Genomic DNA, 18,983 nt, shown 5'->3' on the forward strand with positions numbered 1-18,983 from the left:
CAGGTGACAGTGGGACACGCTGACAGCCTTGGACGTGGAGGGAATTGAGCAGAATCAGGCCTGATGTGGAGGTGAAACCAGCAGGACTCGCGGCTGGACAAGGCGGGTGGGTGAGGGCCGGGGGAGCCCCAGGTCTGCAGCCTCGTGAGGGGTGTCTCCCCTCCCTGCCCTTTGGGGTGACCACAGGGATGCAGTGGCACCTACCTGCGGACACCATGTGGGCCGGGCACTGTAAGGCTTGGGCGTCCTTGCTGGGTGACCAATGGCTATTGTTGGAAGGATGAGGCAGGGACCGAGGTGGGCAGAGGAGACTGGGCATGGGTCCCCACTTCTGCTCCAACAGAGCCACAGAGAAGCCCCTGAGGTGGGTGCGGGTGACTGCGGGTCTGCCTCATTGGTGTCCCACCCACGTTCATGTCCTGGCTCTGCTCCTCCCTCGCTGAGCGTCCTGGGCAAGTCCTGAGACTGCACCTCAGTCCACCTGTCTGTGAAATGGGACTTTTGGCCCTGGCATCCTTGTGACTTTCAACCCCTCTGGGGTTGTCAGAGGATTTGCCGCTATGTTGCCCGAGATGGGGTTAGAGACAGCCTGTTGGGCGGCCAGCGTTCCTTGTGTGGCTCTTATCAGAGTCCTGAGAGAAGAGGCCAGGGTGGAAATTGGCCCTGGAGTGTGGGCTCCTGCCGAAGCCTCTTCCTGTGGCCAGTGCCATGCTGAAGGCTGGCTGTGGTGTCACGTGAGCCCTCCCAGCCACATTCAGGCTCAAAGAGACTGTGCTGAGCATATGGTGACAAGGAAGGGATCCCAGCCCAGGGTCCTGGCCAGGCCCTGCCAGCACCAGGCTGCACAGGTGAGGGGTGGCTGGCCCTGGGGTGCTGGCTTTGAGTCACACTGCTGACTCACCCTCTGTGGGCTTATCTGTTGATTCTCCCTCCCATGGGAAGGCTCTGGGTTTGAGCCTGCATCGTTCCTGCACGTAGCCGTCCCCACCCTCATAGGGGCTGGAAGTCAAAAGGCGCCTGGTGGAGCCTTGTGGTCTGTTCAAAAAACGGTAAATAAACAGCCTGAGCTTCTGATCTGCTGGACTCAACCTGGCACCTCTCCCATCGCTGCTGGGTGCTGCCTCCCAGCTGCACCCTTCCCTGCCTGTCCCCTACCGCCTTCCTGGAGCGCTTATCCCCTTCCAGGGAGAGGTGGCCCACTTTAGAGCTCTGAAACCCGCTCTGGTGGGGTGAAGTGACTTGAGCCAGGCCAAGCCGGTGGCTGGGCCCTCTTTGGCAGACAGGAAGTGTCCTCCCATTTCATGGATGGCCAAGTCAGTGCCCAGAGAGGGGTAGAGACCTGTCCAGGGCCATACAGCCCAGGAGGGGCGGAGCTGGACTTTGAACCCAGGCTGCCTGGCTCCACAGTCTGGATTCTTCTTACCCATTCAACAAATACTTAATGAGCACACACTGTCTGGCAGGCACTGTTCTAGGTGCTGAGGATCTAGCAGTGACCAGGCCAGGTGCAGAAGTCTTGGCGTGTCACAGGACTAGACCTTCATCAGAGGCCGTTTTGCTGGGAGTGGGAAGGGGTGTGTATTTGGGAGGGAGGGGCGCAAGCCATCACACCTGCCCATGGCCAGGTAGGCAGGGCCTATGGGAGGGTTTCCTGGCAGAGGGAACACCCCCTGCAAAGGCCTGAAGGCCAGCAGTGCCAGAGAGAACTCAGAGGAGGCAGGTGCAGGGGGTGGGGCTGGGGAACCCGGTCAGCACTGGGACTAGGACTGGACAGGACGGGCTAGGACCAGTCACTTGGTTTCTGCAAGAGAGAAGCTTGGAGGCAGGATCTTCATTTTAGAAAGGTCACTGGGGAAGGTGGGAGGTTGGGCCAGGACCCTGGGGCCTGGCCTGGGCCCATGGATAGAAGGCCAGGTACTGAAATGATGCAATAGTACTAGGCTAGGTGCAGTGGCTCACACCTGTAATCCCGGTGCTTTGGGAGGCCGATGCGGGAAGATTGCATGAGGCCAGAAGTTTGAGACCAGCCTGGGCAACATAGCGAGACCCTGTCTCTGCAAAAAATAAAAAAATTAGCCGGGCATGGTGGTGTGTGCCTGCAGTCCCAGTTACTTGGGAGGCTGAGGTGGGAAGTTCACTAGGGTCCGGGAGTTCAAGGCTGCAGTGAGGTATGATTGTGCCACTGCACTCCAGACTGGGCAATATAGGAAGATGCCATCTCTAAAAAAAAAAATTAGCCAAGCATGGTGACATATACCTGTAGTCATAGCTACTCAGGAGGCCGAGACTGAGGTTTGACTGTACCCTGGAGTTTGAGGCTGCAGTAAGCTGTGATTGTGCTGCTGATGCAGCCTGGGCACAGAGTGAGATCCTGCCTCTAAAATAAATAAGGCCGGGCGTGGTGGCTCACGCCTGTAATCCCAGCATTTTGGGCTGCTGAGGCAGGCGGATCACCTGAGGCCAGGAGTTCGAGACCAGACTGGCCAAAATGGCAAAACCCCATCTCTACTAAAAATACAAAGAAATTAGCCAGGTGTGGTGCTGGGCGCCTGTAATCCCAGCTACTTGCGGGGCTGAGGCAGGAGTAAGCTGAGATTGCGCCACTACACTCCAGCCTGGGTGACAAAGCAAGACTCCATCTCAAAAAAAAAAAAAAGTTAATAAACTACTTAATTGTGCATCTCCTGTGTGCCAGCCCTACTCTATGCTTTGGGGATGGAATGTTGGAGGATCCCACCTTGGGGAGCTGTGTGTGAGCTCCCCACACAGCTCAGATGGGGGTATGGGGTCTGTATGTGAGCCAGAACAAAATGCAGCTAAGTGACATTTAGCATGTGTTAGTTCCACAGAGAAAAATGAGGCATGGGGGGCGGAGGTGGGAGAGGTGTGAATGGGGGTGAGAGAAGTCTCTGAGGAAATGTCATTCGAGCGGAATCACTCTGAGCTTGGCAAGGTTACCCTGTCTTACTGACGGGAAACCTAGACCAGAGAGGCCAGGAAGCCCGCCCAGGATCACACAGCACAGAGGTGGCCAAGCAGGGACTGGAATGCAGGGCAGCCTGGGTGCACAGAGAGCACTGTAGCAGCAGCAAAAGGAGAGGAGAGGAGTAGGTAGATTTCAGTCCTCTCAGAATGCGGATGGGATCAAGGAGGAGGAAGTAGTTGACGGAGGCTGGAAAGTCACTTCCTGCTAAGTGGCCAGTGTCAGTGTTCCAGGCAGAGCTGCTTGGGAGGCGGTTTCTGGAAGGCTCCAAGTACTCCTGCTGCTGTGTCCCAGAAAACCCTCAGGGCCAGGCCCCTGCTCACCAAGCTCCTAGGAGATTTCTGGGGGGCTCATTTCGGAGGCAGTCCAGGCCGAGGGTGAATGTTGGTGCCCTTTGCATGCAGCAGTCTGGGAACTTTTAGAAGCAAAATCGGATAAGTCCCAGGGCTCCTGGCGCTCTCAGCCTGGCGTGCGAGGCCCTCTGCGCCTGCCCTGCCCTGTCCTCAAACTCTCCCCTGAGAGCTGCATCTCCGTCGCCCAGGCTGTGCCCTCCTGTGCCCGACTTAGAACTGTTCGGAATAACACTCAAAATTTTAAGGAAATTAAACACTCGAACAAAGGATTTGTAGCAAAGCAATTTTACTTCTGTACAGAGGGGTGCTTGTCCTTGGCCAGTCGCCATGAGAGCACACCTGAACAAAGGGACACGAGAGCCTTTATTCCTGACGCAAGTCCTGCTTCTGTACCCTCTCCCCATTGGCCGGGGTCGGGTCATACAATCTAAACCAATTTTGGTTGGCTAAACATTTGAATTTTTGTAGATAAGGTGGGCACGTAAAAGAGAGAGGAAAGGGGAAGGGATGTCTGTAGTGAACTAGAAAGTTAGTCTTCTTTTTAAATAAGGGAAGGAATGTGAGCTGGTACTGGTAACGCCTGGTACTGTGGCGTGCCTGGGCATCTAACAAAGCCAGAAAGGAAAAAGGAAAAAAAGAGAGTGTGTATGTGTGGGGGGGGTACTATGAATTAAAAGATTGATCAGCCTATTTGAAGAGAAACCTCATCATATTCCACACTACCAATACCCCAGGCCCAGAAAGTCACCTTCTCCTGCATGTGCCCACAGCTCCGTGTTCTCTTGGGCGTCACTCCCGCCCTATGTTCTGAAGCTGTGATTGTCCGTTGTCTGAGCTGGGCGCTGGTGGCGTCTGGGGCATCACCATTGTCCTCACAGTGCCTGGCGCCTCAGACACAAAGCGGAGTCACAGGACAGCACAGGCCACAGGCAAACACCAGAGGTCCAAAGCCGGGCCCTGGCTGGGAGTTACTGGAGGGTCTGCCTAAGATGTGTTCGCTCAGAAGGCCAGGTGCCCTGGTGGTTAGACAGCTCAGGCCCTGTGCCTTCAGTCCATGTTCATGCCACCCCCAGATGCTGTGTGACCCTGGGCAGGCAGGCCCCCACCCTCTGGGCCTCATTTGCATCTGTAAAATGGAGCCAGCAGACCCATTTTAATGGATCCTGTCATGGTTAAATGGGTTAATAGGCAGGTGCAGTGGGGTCATTGCAGGGAGTTCAAGACCAGCCTGGACACCATAGTGAGACCTTGCCTCTACCAGAAACTTAAGGTGGCCTGGTGTGGTGGCTCACGCCTGTAATCCCAGCACTTTGGACTCCATTGCACTCCAGCCTGGGTGACACAGTGAGACTCTGTCTCTTAAAGAAACAAACAAACAAAAAAACCAAAAAACTTAAGGTGGTGGTGGGTACCTGTGATCCCAGCTACTTGGGAGGCTGAGACGGGAGGATCACTTGAGCCCTACAGTTGGAGGTTGTAGTGAGCTGTGACCTTACCACTGCACTCCAGCCAGGGCAGCAGAGTGAGACCCTGTCTCTATTTTAAAAGAAATCAAAAAGGTTAATAATCATGAAAAGTTCTCAATGCCTTGCTTGGCATAGAGTCAGTGTTGAATAGCTATTAGCTACTCTAATGTTTTGAACTCAGTAATGCGTGTGCATGATGCGGAATTCAAAGATGTCGGAGAGCATGCAGTGGCTCCTTCCCCACCAGGCCCCAGCCGCCCCGGGTCCTGTTTTGTTTCCCTTTGGTTGTCTTAGTCACAAAGTACAGACTTTCTTCTGTACCTTTTCCTTCCCCTTCCCCTTCCCCCCTCCCCCTTCCCTTCCCCCCCCACTTCCCTTTCTCCTTCCCCCTTCCCTTTCCCTTTTCCTTCTCTTCTTCCTTTCCTTTTCTTTCTTCAGTAAAACTGATCACTACAAACCTTTTCTTTTTTTCTCACTTAGTACACCAAAAAGGGAGTTACATGTCTAGAAAGGACAGGCTCTTTTTGTGTGTCTGTTGCTGCATAGCGGCATGGATAGGCCATAATTTATATATAAATACACGTATTTTATTCTATTTTAAAGGTTTTTGTTTTGTTTTTTTCCCCCGAGACAGAGTTTCGCTCTTTGTTGTGCAGGCTGGTGCAATGGCGCGATCTCAGCTCATTCCAACCTCTGCCTCCTGGGTTCAAGCGATTCTCCTGTCTCAGCCTCCTGAGTAGCTGGCATTAAAGGCACCCACCACCACGCCTGGCTAATTTTTGTATTTTTAGTAGAGATGGGGTTGCACCATGTTGGCCAAGCAGGTCTCGAACTCCTGACCTCAAACGATCCACCCACCTCGGCCTCTGAAAGTGTTCGGATTACAGGCGTGAGCCATTATGCCCAGCAATATATCTTATATATAAGGTGATTGAAAATATATGTTTTCAAAAAGAAAACATATTTTCAGTCAGCTTCCTTAGGTTGAACGTAATTTATATTTAACTAGTCCCCTGTTGCTGGGCTTTAAAATTCTTTGAGATCTGAATTTTTCGTCTTATTGAGAAACTAACAGGGTTGTAACAATTCTGTGGGCAAATTTTAATGGAACATCCACCCTGTACTTTTGTATCTGAATCTTCACGAACATGTTCTCCTCGACTTGTGACCTTTTCCTGAGATTTCGGTTAGATATAGTTAATCGCTTACGTCTTTTTTTTTTTTTTTTTTTTTTTTTTTTGAGACGGAGTCTCACTCTGTTGCCAGGCTGGAGTGCAGTGGCGCTATCTCAGCTCACTGCAGCCTCCGCCTCCCAGGTTCAAGCGATTCTGCCTCAGCCTCCTGAGTAGCTGGGACTACAGGCACCCTCCACCTCGCCTGGCTAATTTTTTGTATTTTAGTAGAGACGGGGTTTTACCATGTTGGCCAGGATGGTCTTGATCTGCTGACCTCATAATCTGCCCGCCTCAGCCTCCCAAAGTGCTGGGATTATAGGCGTGACCCACTACACCTGGCCAATCGCATAAATCTTAAACATATACCTTGATTTTCTTGTCTTCTTCTTTCTTCTTTCTTCTTTCTTCTTTCTTCTTTCTTCTTTCTTCTTTCTTCTTTCTTCTTTCTTCTTTTGAGACAGTCTCCCTCTGTTGCCCAGGCTGGAGTGCAACGGCGCAATCATCGCTCACTGCAGCCTCAGTCTCCTGGGCTCAAGTAATCCTCCTGCCTCAGCCTCCCGAGTAGCTGACACTACAGGGGAATGCCACCATCCGCAGCGAATTACTTTTTACTTTTTGTAGAGACAGGGGCTTGTTATGTTGCCCAGGCTGGTCTCCAACTCCTGACTTCAAGTGATCCACCCACCTTGGCCTCCCAAAGTGCTGGGATTACAGGTGTGAGCCACTGCTGCAAGTTTTGATTTTCTAATAAATGATTGTACCTTGGTACCTACTGGCTAGATCAAGATGCAGGACTTCTTCATGGTCTCAGAAAGTCCCTCCTGCCCCTTCTAGTCCATTTCCCGAAAGGGAACCACTGCCCTGATTTCTATCTCCAGAGACTAGCTTTGCCGGTTCAAGTTCAAGTCCACCCTGTGACTCAGCAAGAGAAACAAGGACATGTGTCTACAAAAAGCGCATATAAGAATGTTCAGAACAACTTTATTTGTAATAAATTCAAGCTAGGAAGACCCCAAATGTCCATCCAATGGTGACTAGACGAACAGACTGTAGTCCATCAGTGCAATGGACAGATTCGACCACGAAAAGGAATGAACATCAGACACACGAAGCAGACAGGATGTCTGTGATTGCATCACATGCTGCTCCTGTGTTGTTTTATCGTTGACATCTTCCACTTGCACACTTCAAAAATAGTCATTGAAAGGATGGAGCAGGGGCACTGTTGTGAGGGGCACGTGCTGTCACCACCGCTGCTGGTGATTCAGTGTCTAGGCAGCGCCACATGGTTTCTGAGATGCTGCATTTGTCTTTTTTTTTTTTTTTTTTTTTGAGACAGAGTCGTTCTGTCACCCAGGCTGGAGTGCAGTGGCGTGATCTCAGCTCACTGCAAACTCTGCCTTCCAAGTTGAAGCGGTTCTCCTGCCTCAGCCTCCCAAGTGGTTGCGATTACAGGTGCCCACCACCACACCCGGCCAGGGTTTTTTTTGTCTTTTTTTTTTTTTTGTATTTTGTATTGTTTTTGTTTTTGTTTTGAGATGGAGTCTCACTCTGTCACCCAGGCTGGAGTGCAGTGATGCGATCTCGGCTCACTACAATCTCCGCCTCCCGGGTTCAAGCCATTCTCGTGTCTTAGCCTCCCGAGTGGCTGGGATTACATGCTTGCGCCCCCACACCCGGTTAATTTTTGTATCTTAAGTAAAGGCGGGGTTTCACCATGTTGGCCAGGCTGGTCTCAAACTCCTGACCTCAGGTGACCCACCCACCTCGGCTTCCCAAAGTGCTGGGATTACAGGCGTGAGCCACTGTGCCTGACCTGAGACACTGTGTCTCTGATGTGCAAGATGCCAAGTGTCCCTGCCCCTCAGGTCCCTACCTGTGAGCTAGGTGGCCTGGGGCTCTGGTAGGGCCAGGGCCAAGGCTACTTGTAGCGTTCATGAGGTTAATCCCCTGGGACAGCCTGGTGTCCACTGTGACTACTGTGACGGAAAGACAAGGGGCCATGCTAAGAGGTGACTTTGGGGTCTGTCACCTGCATGGGGGCGCCCGCTCGCTGTTTCCCTCGCTCAGTTCACTCCGCCTCCCAATTGATGTAGCTTGTTCCCTCAGTCCCCCTGCTCAGAGAACCCTCTCCAATTATCCCAGCCCCCAACCCCTCTCACCCCTGCAGTATGTCTTCCTCGCACCCACCCCCGTCAGAATGTTGGCGCCAGTGTCACCAGCACCTCCCCAAGTGCTCAGGAGCCAGTGAGAAAGGTTCGCTCCTTTTCATGCAAGCCATGAGCTGTGATGTTGTCCAAGTCTCGTATCCTGTTTGTGCCTCAGGCTCCTCATCAGCCGAATGGGAGGCTGACGGAAAGGGATTAGAGCTCAGGCATCAGCTTGAACTGGGGCACATGGCGTGACAGGCCTAGTGCCTGGCAAGCAGGTCCCTCGGGCTCTTTGTCATCCTCAGGAGTGTGGCTCGAAGACAGGTAGCATCCCAGGCCTGGAGAGCTGACTGTGCTGCCTGTGGCTGCAGAGACAGGATGCAGAGGCCAGGGCTCATCCCCCAGAGCCTTGCAAGTGTCTGTAGGGCGCTCCCCTCTGTCTTGCCTCCTCCCACTCTCTGGCTCTTCTCTATCCAGCCTGCCCTCAGGTTGTGACCATCCACCTCCCAAACTGCCCTGGAATCTGCCTACGGCCTGTCCACTGCCCTCCATACCCCTGCCTGCCATCTCTCTGGTTTCGCCCCTGATGTCACTCACATGAACCACAGCGGTCACCCCCACCTGCCTCCTGCTCCTGCCCTCTCCTCTGCCCTGCATCAGCCAGAGGGGGGTTTAAAAGCTTGCATTTGTTAATAATCTGGCTAAAGCTTAACATTTATTGTAATCCATCCCTAAATCCCAGCTGGTGGCCTTGCTCTAACAGTGATGACCAGCCTCCTCATCATAATCCCCAGCACCGCCACCCTCAACCCCCCAGCGCTGACCACTGGAGGCTGCTTCTAAAACTTCAGCCCTGCTCTGCCAGCAGCGCCCCTGGGGGGTCTTCATAGCCCTGTTGCCCATCACGATCCCTTTTCTCATGCAGTCCAGGCTGCAAGCCCCCGCCGAGGGCTTGGGCTGACTTGTTGTGTAGTCAGTGCTGTGTCTCTGCACCCAGCCAGAAGTGGTGGGACAGCCCCCCGGCTGACGGGCTAGAACCCATCATCCAGGGTGTGTGGAAAGAGCACATCTCCCCCCGACTCCACCCACTGGATAATACATTCCCAGGAATTTCCAGTGCCCAGCCCCAGCTGAGAAACAGGTCTTCTGGAACCCTCCAGCACCCTCATCAGGGGTTCCCAGCATGGGTAGGCCACCTGCCAGCTGGGAATGATTGTAGTGCTAGTGACACTCACTCAGGGACCCAGGATGCTGTCTCGTTCTGTACAGGGCACAGCTGTACAGTACCAATTGCCCTGTGTCCTGTACAAATTTTCAACGATCCAAACATCTAGGTGCAAAACCTGTTTGAAATTCTCTGTGTTGGCCAGGCACGGTGGCTCACACCTGTAAACCCAGCACTTTGGGAGGCCAAGGTGGGCAGATCACCTGAGGTTGAGTTCGAGACCACTCTGGCCAACATAGTGAAACCCTGTCTCTACTAAAAATACAAAAAAATTAGCCAGGCATGGTAGCGCATGCATGTAATCCCAGCTACTCAGGAGGCTGAGGCAGGAGAATCGCTTGAACCCGAGGCAGAGGTTGCAGTGAGTTGAGATCGAGCCACTGCACTCCAGCCTGGGCAACAAGAGCGAAGCTCTGTCTCAAAAAAAAAAAAAAAAAAAAAAAAGAAAGAAAAAGAAATTCCCTGTGCCTAGAACCTTTCACCATTTTGTATGAAACAACAGAATTTCCTTTCGAGCCTTTAATGTACCCCGAGCCCACTGTTTCTACTTCAGTCCTCACTGGAAAGCTTTCATTTTCCTTTCTGAGTGTACAGGGTGACTTCCTGTCTTCCTCCTTGCTGGAATCCTGGTGTATTCACTGTAAGTCGGAGCAGGCTACTCCCTCTGTCTTTTGGGGTGGTTGTGCCTGAGTCTTCTCCATTGTGAAAGACATGGAATTGATTCCTTTCTTCCTTCCCTCCTTCCTTCCCTCCTTCCTTCCCTCCTTCCTTCCCTCCTTCCTTCCTTCCTTCCTTCCTCCCTTCCTCCCTTTCCTCCCTTCCCTCCCCTCCCTCCCCTCCCTCCCTTCCCTCCCTTCCCTTCTTTCCTTGATGGAGTCTTGCTCTGTCGCCCAGGCTGGAGTGCAGTGGCACGATCTCAGCTCACTGCAACCTCCGCCTCCTGGGTTCAAGCGATTCTCCTGCCTCAGCCTCCTGAGTAGCTGGGATTACAGGCGTGTGCCACCACACTTGGATAATTTTTGTATTTTTAGTAGAGACGGGGTTTCGCCATGTTGGCCAGGCTGGTCTCAAACTCCTGACCTCAAGTGATCCGCCCACGTCGGCCTCCCCAAAGTGCTGAGGTTACAGGCATGTGCCACTGCACCCGGCCAGGATATGTACATTTCTTAAACAGCTCTGTCGAATAGTAATTTACATTCCGTGAAATCGATCCATTTCAGAATTAGTGGTCTTTAGTCATTTTACAGTCCTTTTTTTTTTTTTTTTTCCACACAGAGTCTCGCTCTATTGCCTAAGCTGGAGTGCAGTAGTGCAGTCATGGCTCAGTACAACCTCAGCCTCCCGGGCTCATGCCATCCTCCTCTCTCAGCCTCTCTAGTAGCTGGGATCACAGGCGTGGGCCACCACGCCCAGCTAATTTTAGTTTAGTTTAGTTTAGTTTAGTTTTTGTAGAGATGGGGTCTTACTATCTTGTCCAGGCTTTTACAGTTAATTTTAGTAAACATCACCATAGTCCAGATGTAGAACATTTTCGTCACCCCAGAAAGCTCCTTCCCCTCCATTGGCAGTCACCCCCGTTCCCACATCCAGGTATCCACTGATCTGCCTTCTGCTTCTGTAGATGTGACTTTTCTGGACATGAAACACATCCTATTTTGTCATCAATAACTTTCCTCGTATTTTACCCATATACATGTGGCATTGTGTTGATTTAAAACACATAGGAAATGTGTTGATCTCCTGGGTATGGGGGAAATTTAACAAATACATGCCAGGGAATGGGCCCCCTGGGAGTACGGGGGGTGGGGCACAGCCTGCCAGAGGGAAATGGTTCTGGTCACTATGACCTTCCATGCGTACCTTCCTGAGCTCTTCAGGCCTCAGGACCCTCCAAGACCAGAGCATTCCCCAGGGCCCAGCTGGGGTTGGTGCCTTTGCTGAGGTCGCCCAAATTGCAAGACAGAGTTGCTCCACCACATGTGGTCACACTTCCTGCCCCTCAATCCGGACGCATGAGTAATTTCTGTCCCTCTCCCCCCCTCACAGGGACTTCCTTCCCCGCGGTTCAGGAATCGTCACCCGGCGGCCTCTCATTCTGCAGCTCATCTTCTCAAAAACAGGTAAAGTGGGGCGGCCTGAGGTTCAGCAGGAAGTGGATGTGGATGTGTGGTGGCCAGGAGTTGCTGGGGGCGGAGGGTGGAACTTGGGTCCTGGGCTGTCATTGGACATTGAATTCACGTGTTCCACATGTGTGAGGAAATTGAAAAACGGCTCAGTGAACACTTACACACCCACGCTGCAAGCCCTCAGCTGTGACCAGAATGCCAGGTGCCATGTGTGCTTTCTTTTTTCTTTTTTTTGAGACAGAGTCTCACTCTGTCACCCAGGCTGGAATACAGTGATGCGATCTTGGCTCACTGCAACCTCCGCCTCCCGGGTTCCAGCGATTCTCCCGCCTCAGCCTCCCAAGTAGCTGGGATTACAGGCATGACCCACCACGGCCGGCTTTTTTTTTTTTTGTATTTTTAGTAGAGACAGGGTTTCACCCTGTTGGCCAGGCTGGTCTTGAACTCCTGACCTCAAGTGACCCTCTCACTTCGGCCTCCCTAAGTGCTGGGATTACGGGCATGAGCCACCACACCGGCCCCATGTGTGCTTTTCATGTGTTATAGATAACCCGATTTTGCTGAACGCTTTCAAAGTCAGTAGCAGACGTGGTGACACATCCATCCTTCACGCCCCAGTGCACCTCCCCATGCAATAAAGACGCCTGTCTACAAAGTCCCAAGCACCATGCCCCAGAGAACGAGTCATTCCCGCATGTCATCCACGTCCCAGTTTCTACTCAGCATGTCACCAGTTGTCCCCCAGATATCTGGCTGGTTTTATAGCTGCTCTGCTCAATCCCATGCTATACTCTTTTGTAATCTCTTCTTCTCTTTTCATTAAAGCAGCCTCCCCATAATCACTTTTTAAATTTTTTTTAAGAGAGAGGGTCTCACTCTGTTCCCCAGGCCGTGCAGTGGTGTAGTCATAGCTCACTGCAGCCTCGACCTCCTGGGCCCAAGCAATCCTCTCCAATCAGCCTCTCGGGTAGCTAGGATTACAGGTGCACACACCACCACACCCAGCTGATTTTTTTTTTTTTTTTTTGTAGAGATGGGGGTTATGTTACCCAGGCAGGTCTTGAACTCCTGGCCTCAAGCAATCCTCCTGCGTCAGCTTCCCACAGTGCTGGGATTATAGGCATGAACCATCACGCCAGCCCTCTACCATTGCTTTTTATTTTTATTTTATTTATTTATTTATTTTTTGAGACAAAGTCTTGCTCTGTCACCAGGCTGGAATGCAGTGGCGTGATCTCGGCTCACTGCAACATCCGCCTCCTGGGTTCAAGCGATTCTCCTTCCTCAGCCTCCTGAGTTGCTGGGACTACAGGTGTGTGTCACCATGTCTGGCTAATTTTTGTATTTTTAGTAGAGATGGGATTTCACCATGTTGGCCAGGCTGGTCTTGATCTCTTGACCTCGTGATCCACCCACTTCGGCCTCCCAAAGTGTTGGGATTACAGGCGTGAGCCACCGCGCCCGGCCACCATTGCTTTTTAATCAGACTTTGACTCTTAGGGAGACCCAGCCTGTTGAATATAGTATGGCCTATGTGTGGATTTTTTCCTGTTCTTTCCTTCCGTGGTCTCAGTGTATTTCTATTCTTCCCACCCGAGGCTGACATGAGGTGGGCGTATATCCCAGCTGGAAACCCCCTCGGGCCTCCTTGGGAAGGATCTTGGGTCAGAAGCTAGACCCGGGAGAGGTAAGGGTCTCCATGCCCCTTCCCTGCTAATCTGCAACATCAGCTCTGGGCATTCAACACTCAGTTTGTGTTAATGTCTCCTTGCGGCCCTTTTAAATACTCTCACACTGGGAAGGCAGCTGACATACACACCCACATTCTACAGATGGGGAAACTGAGGCTTAGCCATGCTGCCTGCCTTTCCAGTGGGCCCCAGATCTGGGACCTGCATCCAGGCAGATCTGACCTCAACGCCAGCTCTCAGCTTGGCCTCCCAAGACTCCTCACTTTCGTCCTCTGGCCCCGCCCAACCTGGCGAGAGGGCGTGTCTCCAGTGAGAGACAGCAGCCGATTGGCCCACCACCTCTTCTTTATGAGCTCTGCTATTTCGTACGCCACCGATGGGCCAATGGGCTGCCACCTCTGGGTTCAGGCGTCCAATCAGCTGTGCCAGGAATGGGCAGCCCCAAAGTCCTGAGAGTCACTATAGAAATCAGTCTTGGTAGTTTTCTGTTTCCCATTGAGCAGGGTGGGGGACAGATGTGCAAACTGCATTTTTATTTTATTTTATCTTATTTTATTTTGAGACGGAGTCTCACTCTGCCACCCAAGCTGGAGTACAGTGGCGGGTGATCTTGGCTCACTGCCACCTCCGCCTTCCAACTTCAAGCAATTCTTATGCCTCAGCCTCCTGAGCATCTACAGGCATGAGCTACCATGCCCGGCTAATTTTTTGTGTTTTTAGTAGAGACGGAGCTTCACCATGTTGGCCAGGCTGGTCTGGAACTCCTGAGCTCAAATGATCTGCCCGCCTTGGCCTCCCAAAGTGCTGGGATTACAGGCGTGAGCCACTGGGCCCGGCCACAAACTGCATTTTTAATGAGTCCCTGGTGATGCTGCCAGTCTCTGGCCACACCACTGGGAGAGCCTGCCCTGCTTGGTTTAGGCTTGGAGTGGAAACTGCCCAGGTTCCCAACCCAGCTCCTAGGGAGGGACCACCACTGTGTTTCCTGTCTGGACAGTGATGACAATAACACCACCTTGTTAGCCTTAAAGCACACGTTATTTACTACATGTCGGGGAGGAGGGGAGAGCAGCAGGCAGAGAGCCTTGGCCAGGAGGGAGCACAGAGCGCAGGCCTACCCAGTACCTGATCCGGATGAACGATGATGGGTTCCTGATGTCTGTCCCCACCTTACAGAGGAGGGAGCCGAGGCTTCCTGACCACTTGCCTTAGGGCACATGGGAACATTGTCTTTAAAGCCCACCCTTAAGCCACCTCTTGGGGGAATGTGGCCTTAGGTCAAGGTGTGACTTGACCAGATCCTGTGGCTGTTGGTGGAAAAGGGACCATAGGGGCCAGTGCTGAGGCCAGTGCCCTGGAGGAGGCAGGAGTAGGTGCTGGAAGGGGTGGGGGCAGGTGGGGGATGGGTGTGGCAGCTGTGGTGGAGGTGGATGCATAGTTGCATCCTGTTGGGCTGGTTGAAAAGGGAGTTCCAGAAGTGTCCCACATGGGTGGGGCCTTTTCCTGCCTCCCAGCTTGCACCCCTCAGCCCCGCCTGATCATGGCATTTTCAGTCTCTGTCTCCTTTTTTGTTTTGTTTTGTTTTGTTTTTTTTGAGACAAGGTTTTGCTCTGTGGCCCAGGCTAGGGTGCAGTGGCACGATCTCGGCTCACTGCAACCTCCACCTCCCAGGTTCAAGCAATTCTTCTGCCTCAGCCTCCCAAATAGCTGGGACTATAGGCGCACACCACCTAGCCTGGCTAATTTTTGTATTTTTAGTAGAGACGGGGTTTTACCATATTGGCCAGGCTGGTCTTGAACTCCTGGCCTCAAGTGATCTGCCCACCTTGGCCTCCCAAAGGGCTGAGATTGCAGGCATGAGCTACCGCCCCTGGCAAATTTTTAAATTGAGATGAAGTCTTGCTATATTGACCAGGCTGGTCTTGAACTCCTGGGCTCAAGCAATCCTCCCATCTCAGCCTCCCAAAATGCTGGGATGACAGGGGTGAGCCCCTGCGCCCGACCAGGCTCCAATCTCTTATTGCTCCAAGTAGGTGCCCACTTGGTGCTGGGCCTTAGCTGATCTCCAGGGAGGCAGCGTGAGCACCTGGCATGGTCCCAGCCCCCGAGCCCAGCCTGTGAGTGTCTGTTGGATTCACCTTGGGGTTGGGGGCCCAGAGAGAACATTCTAGGTAGGGAAACAGCATTAGCAAAGCGGTGTGGGGAGGCGGTGAGGCTTGGGAGGGGCCAGAAGGCAGGAGGGACTGGGACTGGCAGGCATGTTGAGGATTCAGGCAGTGGGAGCTGGGGTGGCATGCATGGTGGCGGGAGACCACTGGCTGCCATGTTCAGGAGGGACAGTCAGGGACCAGAATGCAAGCGGGGAGTGGGGGATAGGGAGTGGCAGAGAGGCTGGCATGGCGCCAGGCAAGAGGCAATGGGGGCCTGGCCCTGGTGGTGCCGGCAGATGCCAGGCAGTCTAGACTGTCTTCCAGGCGAGGCATTAAGCAGCATAGGCACCCTGGCTGGGGGAGGTGGGTGGGAGGTAGGACGCCTTACTAAGAGGAGAGGAAAATGAACACATTGCGGGCATCAGTGATTGCTGGGGCCGGCGGGGCCTTGTGGGGTATACACCAGACCATGTGGCTCCTAGGGATTGGCAGCTGGCTCTCTGTGACCAAACTCAGAACCAGGCTGCCACCCTTTACTGGCCCGGGACTTGTTAAAGTGACTTCCCTCTCTGTGCCTTGGTAGCTTCATCTATAAAATGGGGGTGATGGTGGCGCTGCCATCGTGGCCATGGCACCCCATTGGCTGTGGTATGCTGTCTCTTCCTGTGGGGTCTGATGTCCAAAGACAGGGCCCCCAGGGCGCAGCCCACGTTCCCCTCTGGTTCCCGCAGCTTGCCCTCATTCCAGCCATCCCCAGTGAACCATAACTTCCAGCCATAGAAGTTTAAACATTACCTAAGACCATAACCACCAGGAAGTTTGGTGGCCCATGGGTGAACCCTGCCCTCATTGGGAAGCAGCCCCGTAAACTCTGAGTGCCTGGGACTGTTCCTGTGTGGAATGTGCACAGTGAGGCCCTGTGAACCACCCCTCCCCACCGCCCTTGGCCTTGAACTGGCCTTTGGTGTGCTCACCGGAACCAAGGAAGAGATGTCAGGACCTGGCTCCAGGGCTTCCCATTGGCCTCAGAATCAAATCGAGCCTCTTTCTCAAGGCCTTGTGGCCCTTGCCAGTCTCTGGGACCTCACCTCCTCCTGGTCCCCAGCCACTGCCACCATCCATCTCCCTCCTGATTCTCAGGCCCAGCTTGCTGGTTCCCACTGCTGGGCCTCTGTGCTCACTGTGCTGCCTGCCTGGAACGCCCTGTTCCCTACCTGCCACTGTCTGCTGCTCACCCGCACCTGGTCACTTGCCACCTTCGTTCCCCGGTCCCCGGCAGCACGAGTTATCCTGTTCTTGTTTTTTCTTTTTTTTCTTTTTTTTTTTTTTGAGATGGAGTCTCACTGTCACCCAGGCTGGAGTGCAGTGGCGCCATCTCAGCTCACTGCAAGCTCCGCCTCCCGGGTTCACACCATGCTCCTGTCTCAGCCTCCTGCGTAGCTGGGACTACAGGCGCCCGCCACCTCACCCGGCTAATTTTTTTGTATGTTTAGTAGAGACGGGGTTTCACCGTGTTAGCCAGGATGGTCTCGATCTCCTGACCTCGTGATCCGCCCACCTCGGCCTCCCAAAGTGCTGGGATTACAGGCGTTAGCCACCACACCCGGCCTGTTTTTTCTTAATGGACTCTCTCTGCGCCAGCACACGAGAACAGGCATGTAGATCGGCTCTCCCAGCACAGGGCCTGGCGCCGAGCAGGTGCTCCACATGCACGGCCGAGTGAACAAGCTCAAAGGGCTGGTGCTGTGCCCCTTCTTGCCTACTGGGCGGGAAGTGATGGGGGTTACTTTACCAAGCATCTTCCCCTGGTGAGCCTGGTCCATCACTCTGCCATTCCATCTGCAGCCTTGTATCTAGAGAGCAGACCAAGATGGCGTGCGTCAGGCTGTGAGCTGGCTGGGATGCCAGCCCAGGCTGACACCTTCCCAGTGGCAATTTGTCCTGGACTGGGAGATATTTGCGTATTGCCTCGGATTAGAGAGAACTCAAGGGCTAAATGGGCATGGGAAGTGTTGTGTGCTGTGCCCACTTCTTGGTCTGCTAAAGGCTCTCAAAAGTCCTGCATGAGTGGATCCTGCCTGCTGGCATGGTAGCTAGGGTCTCCTGATGGTGGCTGATCCCCAAGTTGTTCCCCCTGGTCCTGCCTGCCAACAGCAGGTTTGGGAAAGGCAGATCTCCTCTCCTTGCCTTCAGGGCCAGCCTCGTCATTGTGTTCTTTGCTGGGGGAACGGTGAGAAGATCCAGGGCAGAGCCCCAGTGTGCAAAGCACTGGGATCCTAGCCCAGCCCCTGAGGGTTCCCTGAGACTAACAGCTGAACCGTGTTTGTGCTCCTGGTGGGATTTGATCGCAGTCGTATGGGAGCCCCGGCACTGGGTTCTGTGTCATTGCATTTTGGGGAAACTGAGGTGCTGAGAGAAGGGTAGGAACCCGGAGCTGGGTGTCGCTAGGCTGTGAAACCACGAGGCACCCCGAAAACTCTCCTCCCTCTCTCCCTCTCCTCACCTCCCCAAACCCTGCTGTCTTGTCTGTTGGGCTGAAGGCAGGTCTTCCCAGCAGGACCTGGGCATTTCAAAATTCTTAAGTAGTGCCAGCGGGCACGTGACCAGTGTGCTTTGAAGATAGGGAGGGCCATTCTCTGACCAAGGGCCTTCGGTCACTCTGGGGCTCCACAAGCTCCTTTGAAACAGGAGGCTCCGAAGACCTCCAGGGTCTCCAGGCCAGAGGTGACTGTGGCCTCTGGCAAGGAGCTGCTTCTTCATGTCCCAGGCCCCCTGACCCTGAGAAGGTGGCAGCTTGAACCTGTGGCTCCCTTCTGGGGACACCTTCTCAAAGGGCCTGAGGTGCAGGGGATTGACTGTTTAGCACAGTGGGGCCCCAGTTGGGGGTTCCTGGGAGTGATGTCCTCCTAGGTTAGAGCACAGATTCTTTTTTCATGGATTTTAATTAAGCAGCTGCTGTATACGAGATGCTAGGGGGAACTGTGATCACACCAAGTCTCTGCTGTCTCAGAGCTCCAGCTTCAGTAGGGGACACAGGCTTGGGAAGGAGGCAGAACCTCTCTCTGGAAAAACCTACAAGTACAACCAGTGGGCCCACAGTTAGGAGGCCCTGTGGTGGGCGAGGACGGCTGACTCCCTGGCCTTGGCAGCGTGATTGCTGGATGACTGCCCAGATTAATCCTTTACTCCTGCTGTGTGCCAGGCTGGGTCCCTCAGAGTCCCCAAGGCCTGATCACATGCCAGCTGCGAACCTCTCTGAGGGGGCCCGGGCTGACCCTCCTCCCAGGGAGCCCTCCTGGCTCAGGGTGCCGGGTGACAGTGGGGGTGTGTGTGGAGCTATCAAAATGCTTTGCAGTTTGCCGAGGAATTACAGGAACTGGCTTTGGTATCTGGAAATGCCCTGTCTGCAGAGGGTGGCTGTGGGGTGCAGCTTGATGGCAGGGACCGGGACAGGCAGAGCCAGGGGTGGCTCAGTGGCTTGGTGGCTGGGCCTCGGCTGCTGCTGCTGTGGACAAGTTGACAGGGAACTCAGTGTTAAGGCCTCTGGCTGATTCTTTGGGCCAGTGGATTGTTTAAAAAAAAAAAAAAATCATCTCATCTCCAGCACTTGAGCGCATGCAGCGCTCCAGAGGCCCAGGCTAGGCCCTCCACTCTATTTCTCTTT

General features: G+C 53.6%; 1 protein-coding gene across 18 annotated transcripts in view; it reads left to right on the top strand.

Annotated features, from left to right (window-relative positions):
• Positions 1-18,983, top strand: part of DNM2 (dynamin 2) — a 115,618-nt gene that overhangs the window by 30,684 nt on the left and 65,951 nt on the right. For all 18 annotated transcript variants that reach the window (XM_016935017.4, XM_063801177.1, XM_016935023.4 and 15 more), the window contains exon 2: positions 11,399-11,472. In XM_016935017.4, the coding sequence (XP_016790506.1) occupies positions 11,399-11,472 (74 nt within the window). The remainder of the gene's footprint in view (positions 1-11,398; positions 11,473-18,983) is intronic.

The sequence above is a fragment of the Pan troglodytes genome, chromosome 20 (genome assembly GCF_028858775.2).
Source record: "Pan troglodytes isolate AG18354 chromosome 20, NHGRI_mPanTro3-v2.0_pri, whole genome shotgun sequence".
NCBI lineage: Eukaryota > Metazoa > Chordata > Mammalia > Primates > Hominidae > Pan > Pan troglodytes.